Genomic DNA, 10,591 nt, shown 5'->3' on the forward strand with positions numbered 1-10,591 from the left:
TACTCTCTCAGTTGGTTAGGAACGTTCCATGACCTCTGCTCTGTTGAAATCTTTGTCCACCTCTTGACCTTTGTCAACGTGTTATTGTACCTTTAAACTTGGCTTCCTGTGGCGTTACTTATGGCGGTGAGACACGACTTCTCGGCCGTCGGTGATGTCTCCTCCGTCCATAGAAAGACTGGGAAAAGTTCTCCAATAAGTAGGCTACATGAGCGTCTGCAAGTGGGCGTGTTTCACTATTGATTCAACAGTCTCCGCTCTTGTGTGAAGTCGAGGGCGCGAACGCACTTTTCTGGTGAGAAGGGAACGCAGAAGTCTAACTGACGCGCAGTCTATCTTCAGCTCTTGCTGTCTAAAATCGCTTCATTGTGGAGAGGGCTTCGAAACATCTTTGGGACACTACCACCATGGACGCATTTCAAGTACTATCGTTATATTTGTTACTCCTCTACATTTGGAATATACCATGTTTTCAGTCAGCTGCCATCATATCCCCCTCTATGCCAAGGAGAAACAAGGGAGTCAAGATCCTTCATGATGGACAAAGGTCAACCACATTTCTCAAAGAGAACTTCGCATCTTCCCCAATGTTAAGCCATCACCGAGAAGACTTTAATAAGGACGCAATTGTGCCCCACGATTACATGCTCTCCATATACAGAACGTATTCGGCTGCAGAGAGACTCGGACTAAACGCAAGTTTTTTCCGCTCCTCAAAGTCTGCAAACACCATAACAAGTTTTGTGGACAGAGGAACAGGTTGGTCTCATCTAAAATTACTTAGCTATGTAGCCTACTACCGTTGCATATGACCAAGTAAGAATCTTGCTACATTTGTTTTAGATTTGCACACATCGCTGCAGCCATGGTATGCATTTTTTTAAATCTAAAAAAAACCCAGCACCCCCTTTCACAATAGCATAAACTATTAATTTTACAATGGCTGTCTTATTGAATTAAATGCTGCCGTTGCAAGTTGAAATGTGGAAAAATTGTGTGCCTCTTCTACTCTTGACCCATAAAGAGTGCCATAAAATAGAATAACCACATCAAAATAGAGTGTGCTGGCCAATCTAAATATGTAGAAGTTTGAATTGTAAAATGTGCTATTAATGAATGCATAAAACGATATATCACAAGCTAAAGTGTAATTATCTTGTCAGCCTCAAAGTTGTATTAGTTGCTCTGGAACGTTATCACCGTTTATGAGGGACGCATTACGTTTTGTCGTCGCATTCAGTTCCCTTGAAGCCCTTAGGACACATTTTAAAGAGCCATAGGCGTACGTCAGTTTTGCAAAGTATAAAGTTATATTATACTTACATTGACCCCCAGGTAAGACGACAATAAAACACTAATTGAGGCCCTATCTAAATGAAGGTAGTAAATCATTCTCTATTGGTCCCCGCGTGCACCAAACCCATCCTGTTCAAACCTTGCCTTGTCGTCAGACTAGACTATCTCAAAACAGAGCCAATTGAGATAATCATAGAAAAGGTTATATTTCCAAAGAACTTGTGCATTCATTTACAAATTGCTGTAGGACAATGTGAACACGTCAAACAGGAAATTGCAGTTGGCTTGCGTCAAGATAGGAATGAACAGTTTGTGTTACAGATCATCATGCAATCTGTATGGCCAACTCTGCAGTTAATAAACGGATATATTAGAATGGGTTAGGGTGGGCTACAGGGGATTAGGGACAGTTAACTCTGTAACAAGGTGATTTGACGGATTTGATTAGACAGACAAAGGCAGTTAAACACCAACAAACCGAACACATGTAAGTCTGCTTTATCTTTAGAGGAGAAATACAATCAGTTAACGTCATTGTTGCCATTATTTCCCATCTGTAACATAGAGCTGATTTGGTGAAAAAGCCTCACTTTCCCCCTGATTTTGATTTGATGTGTCACTGGCTCTGACCCTTCTCTGGACTCTCCGAGGGTTGCTTAGCATCGAACCGCTGATTGGAGTATTTGAACTCGTGATCTAATTGAGTGTTCGTGTCATAACATATCAAACACTGTCTATTCTCCCATAATGACCCAGCTCAGCCAATGGCATATCACCAAAAACGAAGGGAAAAAATGTAAGAGCACGTCCTTCGCTATGAAGTGGTTAGTATTTTACTGTGTACCTCCCTGTGCGACCGCCACTTTAATTACTGACAATATTTTTTCTTCCGTTCTCTCAGCACATTGGTGGTTTCTGTTAAGATTCTACCAGGCCCTCGAGTGTTGAGTTGTATTGTATAATAGGTTACAGCATAATGTTTTTTGCACTTTAAAAAGTCCGAAAAGTAATATTCAAGCGACAGCGTTCGTGCGTAATATATGCATTTTGCGCTTTTTTCAGCTATTACGCACAGCTCTATTTGGAAACACTTGTACGATAGACGACATTTTTGTATAAAACTGAAATGTTTTATATTGTGTAGCCTTTCCCCTCTGCAGGTAAAATAAAAACAATTTATGCAAAACAGATTAGGAGACGTCCCTATGGTCGCAAGGTCAGACAAGAATAAACCAAATGTATGAAAATTACTTTTGGCACTTGAAGTAACTCATTAAAACGCAGATGGTGCTCGCTGGCCTCCGAAGCCACAGCACTAGAAGTCTCTCTCTCTCTCTCTCTCTCTCTCTCTCTCTCTCTCTCTCTCTCTCTATATATATATATATATATATATATCGCTCCTCTCCTCTTCGCTCTCTTTCTCAGCCTTCAGAAAGTTGTAGCCTAATACATAGAAGAAAGCGTAACATCAATGCTATATGTTGTCCACAATCTCAGATAATACAACAATAGGCCTAACATAAGTGGATGACGCCGTATCGTTCATATTTTGGTCAGATAAATATGTAAATTACGCACAGGCTCCATTATGTCGAAATGTTTATAATTTCCAAGCAAATGTGTCTCATAATTTGTCGAATCATATCTCCAAATCAACAAACTGCAATGTCTTTAAAAGTTCTTTAAAACAGATTCCCGCTGTAACTTAAAGTCAGCATAATCAGGACAAGCACTTTTGAACCGGGAGTGTTGTCGTTGGCAAGAGGATATTATTAAATATAAGCGGGGAAGTATTTTAATGAGGAAGAGGGGAATTTAGAACTGTTAATTATTTGGTGATCTTGTATACGATTTGTTTGAGGTCTTATAAAAAAACCTTAATGTAGACCATACGTGCAAAGTTACTGAAACAAACACAAGGTTTCACTCTACTTTTACTATTAAACTGCAGGGTTCACAGAGGGGGGAAAGTTCTGGCAACCATATTCAAATATCTATTTAGATTAAAATATTATTTTGAAATATGGCATCTATATTGGAGTTATAGATGAATAGCCTACACACAGGGCGCAATTGTTTAGGCCTAGAACAGGCTACTAATAGTTGTTGTTTTTATTAAATAAAATGTTTTTCAGTGCATTTAATTTGATGGACAAATGATAAACGGAATCACATTTGGTTGATATTTCAGAACACCACAGGTTGATCTGTCTTATGTAGGCCTAGTATATTCCTGTTATCGTGAATGCTAAAGAAGATCGCATTTAGTTTGGAGAAAACATTTTTTTCAATGGTTTGCCTTAAAAGTAAAACAGATACGTTTTTACTTCAGCCTATTTGACTATTTACCCTATTATGCCTAAGTGTATTTATATATGACTGATGAAAGATGACGAAAATCAAAATGTGTGTTTTAAAAAACTATAATGTATTTTATGAAATCTTGGGTTTTAGATATACAAAAACACTGCATAACGCCAGTATACCCTTCACAGCAGAAATTAACAATATTCTAACTTATATGAGAGCACATTGACTCGTTGGGATCAAATATGTATGGCCTAGGCATCGTGGGTCTCGAGCAGGGAATAACGTATTAATTCTGTATTGTTCAGTTGAGTGTACAGTAGCCTATGTCGCCTTTGGTCGGTTGAGTCTGACAGAATCCCCTTCCGTCATGTCACTAGGCCCCACGTTTCTTTGCTCCACAACTTTGATAATCGTTTCAGAAATTATTTTTCCCAAGCAAAGAATAATGAATAAACTTGTTTGATAAAATATTCACTAATTTAATCAGGCTCTTCGTTTAGTGATGGTAGGCCTACATTGAAAAAGAAAAGTATTCTCAGAAGGGATTCATTTGGGGTGTTATTAGAAAACAATAGCCTAATATAATTAACATTTAAAATTAATGATAAGATTCAATTGATAATTCAATTGAAGTTTGCTTCCGAATTTCACATTTCTCCCAATAATAATTAAATGACATAGGCTATATTTCGATTCTGTTCTAATAATAAAAAGTGACAACATTTAAAGTACAGGGCAAAAGTATAGGATTATAGGATACTGAACTGTATTTTTCACATCGAAAATGTATAAAATCCAAAAGGACAATGTGGCACAGAGAGAGAGAGAGAGAGAGAGAGAGAGAGAGAGAGACAGAAAGATATAATTGCCTGCTGTTGTATTGTGATCATAGGCTTAGCCTACAATATTCAGGCTACTGTCGCAACAATTATATCTTACTAACATGGAAATATAGTTGATTCGAACAGGTGACACCTCATCATATTAGGCATAACGGGCAAATCTAAATAATTGATTATCATGGTAGTTGTTTTGATAAGTTTGCATCTGTTGATTATTGATGTTAAGAGTGAAGATGGTTTATTATACAGTACCAAAATGTAAATCACCCCTTCTGCTCCGAAATTACACCAAGTAGCCTATGATGTTAACTATGAGACCTCTTTATCTAATTTGATGACGTGTCAGTCGTAGTTTGTCTCAGCTCGACTTTTGAGTGGGCACAGAAAAACAAGAGAGAAGGCCAGTGGATCTGGCCTCTTTGTGAGAATGTGAACCCTCCTCCTTCCTCCCTCTCCTGAACACTGTACACCCTAAGTGAATCTGACTGCAATTATTTCTTTTTATCTTGCAGACGATCTCTTGCACTCTCCTTTGCGAAGACAAAAGTATCTGTTTGATGTCTCAACCCTTTCAGACAAAGAGGAGTTGGTTGGAGCTGAATTAAGGATATTTAGAAAAGGGCCCGGGGATTTACAAACGTCCCCGACAGGTCTCTATGACATTCAATTACTCTCCTGTCGATCAGAACGGCTACTGGATTCCAGATCCCTTGATCCTCTGGATTCCCGAAAACCAGGATGGGAGGTTTTGGACGTGTGGGAAATGTTTAAAAACAGGCATCACTCTGCCCAGGGGAGCCAGCTTTGTCTCCAGCTCAAGGCCACTCTTGGTAAATCAGAAATGGAAATCGATTTAAAACAGATGGGATTTGACAGAACCGGTCGAACCCAGCAAGAGAAGGCCATCTTGGTGGTTTACACCAGGTCCAAGAAAAGGGAGAACCTGTTCAACGAAATGAAAGCGAAGATCAAGTCGCGCGGATCGGGGAGCAGGTCGGAGGAGGAGAGGGGCCTGCGGTTCAAAGCCAGGCGCCGACGGAGGACTGCATTGAACAATCGGCATGGGAAAAGACATGGCAAAAAGTCAAAATCTAGATGCAGTAAAAAGGCTCTGCACGTTAATTTCAAAGAGCTAGGGTGGGATGACTGGATCATTGCGCCATTGGATTACGAAGCGTACCACTGCGAGGGCGTATGCGACTTCCCTTTGAGATCGCATTTAGAGCCAACTAACCATGCCATCATTCAAACTCTCATGAATTCAATGGACCCCAATAGCACACCTCCTAGCTGTTGTGTTCCCACTAAACTAAGTCCCATCAGCATTCTTTACATAGACTCGGGCAATAACGTTGTGTACAAACAGTACGAGGACATGGTGGTAGAGCAGTGTGGCTGCAGGTAGCGTCCTTTTCTTCTGCGACACTTGGACGTATTTAAACCCTGTAAAAATCAAAGATAAGTCATTCGGCCCAGGTCAGGATATGAAAGCTGTGGCATATCTTAAGCATATAGACCCATGCGTTCTTGCCATATCATGGTGCGCCTAAACTTCACTCAAAAGGGATCCACGAGAGACATTATTTGCAGTGTAGGCCTATGCAAGCATATTTGTGTTGGTCACATTTAAACTCAGTACAATCTCATATAGCCTTATCTGTCCAATTGTTGTGTTAAACTAATACATACTCCTAGTCTACATTTCCGTCCATATGATATGTTTTTCAATAGCATAGTCTATTGTTTCGCGAGGCCCCGACATGGCTAGACAGGTCGTCATAAACCATTAGTCCGCAGGAGAGGAGTGGCTATCGACAGGCTAGTGATAGGCTATTATTTGTTATTTTCTGAGCAGACTTGTAATTGTTGGTCTTCCATCAGCGAATTATGTTCGAAATGGGCACAGTGGAATGCACCTGTTCAAACTAGGCCGCAGTCACGGGATAGCCCTTGTGCATTGTTGCAGCTCCCTGCAGCGGTCTTGCAAAGAGGACTCATTTGTAGCGGGTGTTTCCAGGCTCACTGCCAGCGTCCAGCTGAAACTATCGAGCTCTTCTGATGCGTTATCAATCGGCCCTAGCACCCCCCCCATCCTCTCTCGCTCCAATTTCTCTCTCTCTCTCTCTATCTCCCCTTCTCTCTCCAAAAGGTGAATGTAATCTACCAAACACACAATGGTCTCTGAGGAAAAGAGATAACGCAGGTATGCCTACAAGAGATGTCCCCGTGCGCCCTGTTTCATCGGAATGGAGTGCGCGCTCGAGTCACCACAGCCGGCGGGAAACGAATGCAAGACTTAAAACAGACGATTCTAAACATGGGCTCTATGGACATAGGCATTCGTATTGTGCCTGCCATTGACAGCTGACTGTATCTCGATGACTTGCTGAAGGCACACTGAAAGGCAGTTGGACCCGGTTGCGCACAGGAGCACGTGGGGACACAAGAGGCCACGGTAAATAATCAAGACAAACATTTGCATCTTCAACGTCTGCATCTTTACAAAAGGCACTTCCACAACTGACTGCGGCAATGTCATGTAGTCAGGAAGAACGCCTTTTTCATGATAAATCGACTGACCAGAAAAGACTCGCCAACGAGATATTTAAATGCACATTAGCTTTGAATGCACTGCTGTTCATTATTTGAGCTGTAAATATTTGTATAGTTAAAACTTTACAAGTGCAACGAATGAAGAAATGACAAAATGCATTTCTTTGTAAATGTACATACTTTAAATGCACTCAAATCGTTATAATATCTATTCTATAATAATTTTATTAATTGTGATGTACAGAATTTCATGATAATCATATATTTCTTACATTGATAAGAGTAATTTAAGCTGTATAAAAACTGTTGAGGGTGGAAATACCATTATTGATGTCTACCTCATAATTACCTAGGTTCTGAGTTCTGAGGTGCATTCAACTGTGTTAAATTCTTTTTAAATGATATATGAAATTATACATTTATATAGGCCAATATATATATATATATATATATATATATATATATATATATATATATATATATATATATATATATATATATATATTATAGGATATTATTCCACACTATTACTGTACTAATAAAGTGAAGAAAAAACATCCAACATTCTTGTTCTTCGGATGACTTAACTCCCCCCTTTAATTTCCCAGAAATCTGTGAGCTGATCCTTTGTGACAGAGAGAAAACATCGTTTTTAAGTGATTTATAACTCTGCTTGTTTCCAATGAAGTTACAGATATGAACCACACTAATTACAGTACCTAACGTTACTGTAAGTATAATGCTAAATCAAGTGGTCTACATGGATTTGATTTGAATAATGGGAATAACTCACACTTCAATCAGACCTTTGTGCATTTTTTCATGTTGACCAAAATAAGAAGTGAGAAGAATGTCTCCTTTGATCATTGGATTATATTAACTATGGAAAAAGAAGCATTTGTTTTACCCTTTCTTTCAAAGCCTGTATATAAGCAGAGATGCTATTTGTTTGTATAGTGTTCTGTTGCTCAACAATATCTATGCATATTTCATTAATATCAGTCTTATTGGATCACAATGAATCCATGATGTATTTCCAAATGTTAACCATTAAATGTGCTTGAATTACAAAACTAGCTTGTAGCAAAGCATGGTGTTTTATTTCTAGTCGGGGATACAGGACATTCTACCCATGTAGGATTTTAATTAGTGCTGCTGGTTACAGCACCGAAACGCCTGACTTTGAGAGTTGTAGTTGTTTTAGAACTTATGCAGTATAACTCTATGGTGGTGACAATGGAGTTCAGCTTCCTTTAAAACTTTACGCAATGTAAACAAATCATTCCTCTTTATTGGTAGGAGTTGATATACAGTGCCTTCGGAAAGTATTCAGACCCGTTTTACTTTTTCCACATTTTGTTACTCTACAGCCTTATTCTAAAATTGATAAAATGGTTGTTTTCCCTCATCAATCTACACACGATACCCCGTAATGACAAAGCAAAAACAGGTTTTTAGAAATGTTGCTAATTTATACAAAATAAAATATCACATTTGCATAAGTATTCAGACCCTTTACTCAGTACTTTGTTGAAGCACCTTTGGCAGCGATTACAGCATCGAGTCTTCTTGGGTGTGACGCTACAAGCTTGGCACACCTGTATTTGGGAAGTTTCTCCCATTCTTCTCTGCAGATCCTCCCAAGCTCTGTCAGGTTGGATGGGGAGCGTTGCTGCACAGCTGTTTTCAGGTTTCTCCAGAGATGTTCGATCGGGTTCAAGTCCGGGCTCTGGCTGTTCCACTCAAGGACATTCAGAGACTTGTCCCGAAGCCACTCCAGTGTTGTCTTGGCTGTGTGCTTTTGGTCGTTGTCCTGTTGGAAGATGAACCTTCACCCCAGTCTGAGGTCCTGATTGCTCTGGAGCAGGTTTTCATCAAGGATCTCTCTGTACTTTTCTCTGTTCTTCTTTGCCTCGATCCTGACTACTTTCCCAGTCCCTGCCACTGAAAAACATCCCCACAGCATAATGCTGCCACCACCATGCTTCACCATAGGGATAGTGCCAGGTTGACTCCAGACGTGATGCTTGGCATTCAGGCCAAAGAGTTCAATCTTGGTTTCATCAGACCAGAGAATCTTGTTTCTCATGGCCCGAGAGTCCTTTAGTCAAACTCCAAGCGGGCTGTCATGTGCCTTTTACTGAGGAGTGGCTTCCGTCTGGCCACTCTACCAAAAAGGCATGATTGGTGGAGTGCTGCAGAGATGGTTGTCCTTCTGGAAGGTTCTCACATCTCCACAGAGGAACTCTGGAGCTCTGTCAGTGACCATCAAGTTCTTGGTTACCTCGCTGAAAAAAGGCCCTTCTCCCCCGATTGCTCAGTTTGGCCGGGCGGCCAGCACTAGGAAGAGTCTTGGTGGTTTCCTAACTTCTTCCATTTAGGAATGATGGAGGCCACTGTGTTCTTGGGGACCTTCAATGCTGGTACCCTTTCCTAGATCTGTGCCTTGAAACAATCCTGTCTCTGAGCTCTACGGACAATTTCTTTGACCTCATGGCTTGGTTTTTTCTCTGACCTGCACTGTCAACTGTGGGACCGTATATAGACAGGTGTGTGCTTTCCAAATCATGTCCAATCAATTGCATTTACCACAGGTGGACTCCAATCAAGTTGTAGAAACATCTGAAGGATGATCAATGGAAACAGGATGCACCTGAGCTCAATTTCGAGTCTCATAGCAAAGCGTCTGAATACTTATGTAAATAAGGTATTGCTGCCAGTTTTTTGTAAAAATTTGCTAACATTTCTAAAAACCTGTTTTCCCTTCATCATTATGGGGTATTGTGTGTAGATTAATGAGATTTTTTATTTATTTAATACATTTTAGAATAAGGCTGTAACGTAACACATTGTGGAAAAAGTCAAGGGGTCTGAATACTTTCCAAAGATGATGATTTATCTAATGGTACTGTGTAGGTCATGAACTTATTGGAAGTTATAGGGCTCTCGGCTTCAAGCCACAGGATAATTTAGTGTTTTCACTAACATGTAAACAGACAATGAGTGTTATTGTTCAGTGTTTTGCCGGCTCAGTGCTGTGCTAAAACTATGTTAACATGTGGTGGCCATTCAAGTAGAAGGAAATGCATTGACTGTCACTGATATGGTACTGAATGGATGAACCACAGCTATTTCCCAATGAATTAGCCACCCCCTGGGTCAAGTTTACTTAACACTTTAATGTTTCACAATCTGAGGATGAAAAAAGTTTGAAAGCAGGGATTGCTTCCATATAGGCTATCGACCTTGGCCTGGAAACAATTAGGAAATGGCTTTGAAATGTTATATGTTGTCCAGGTTCTTGTACAGTATCATGTCACTCCCCACATGGTTGCTGGGGGAAAGAGAGGACACTAAGTGTGCTCTTTAGCTGCCCCTGCAAATGACTGACAGAGCAACCACTCCCTTGAGCATAACCAAATGGCCCTTCAGGCTATGTCTGTGTGTCAGCATTGAATATCAGGATGCTATGTGGCTAATGCTAGGTCCACTAGCTAACTCCCCACAAGTGCAGTGCGCTGGTGATACCCATAGCATGGTGATACCTTACTAGCAGACGTGCAGTGCGAGTGGAAAAGAGCAAAGACACA

The 10,591-nt window shown here is 40.3% G+C and overlaps 1 protein-coding gene across 1 annotated transcript; it reads left to right on the top strand.

The window, feature by feature from the left end:
• Positions 1 to 303: 303 nt before the first annotated feature.
• LOC120031138 (growth/differentiation factor 6-A-like) lies at positions 304 to 7,431 on the top strand. The gene is made up of 2 exons (XM_038976734.1): positions 304 to 759; positions 4,961 to 7,431. Exons 1-2 carry the CDS (start codon positions 408 to 410, stop codon positions 5,851 to 5,853), a joined length of 1,245 nt encoding a protein of 414 aa, XP_038832662.1. The 5' UTR covers positions 304 to 407; the 3' UTR covers positions 5,854 to 7,431.
• The last annotated feature ends 3,160 nt before the right edge of the window (positions 7,432 to 10,591 follow it).

The sequence above is a fragment of the Salvelinus namaycush genome, chromosome 37, assembly GCF_016432855.1.
Source record: "Salvelinus namaycush isolate Seneca chromosome 37, SaNama_1.0, whole genome shotgun sequence".
Lineage (NCBI taxonomy): Eukaryota > Metazoa > Chordata > Actinopteri > Salmoniformes > Salmonidae > Salvelinus > Salvelinus namaycush.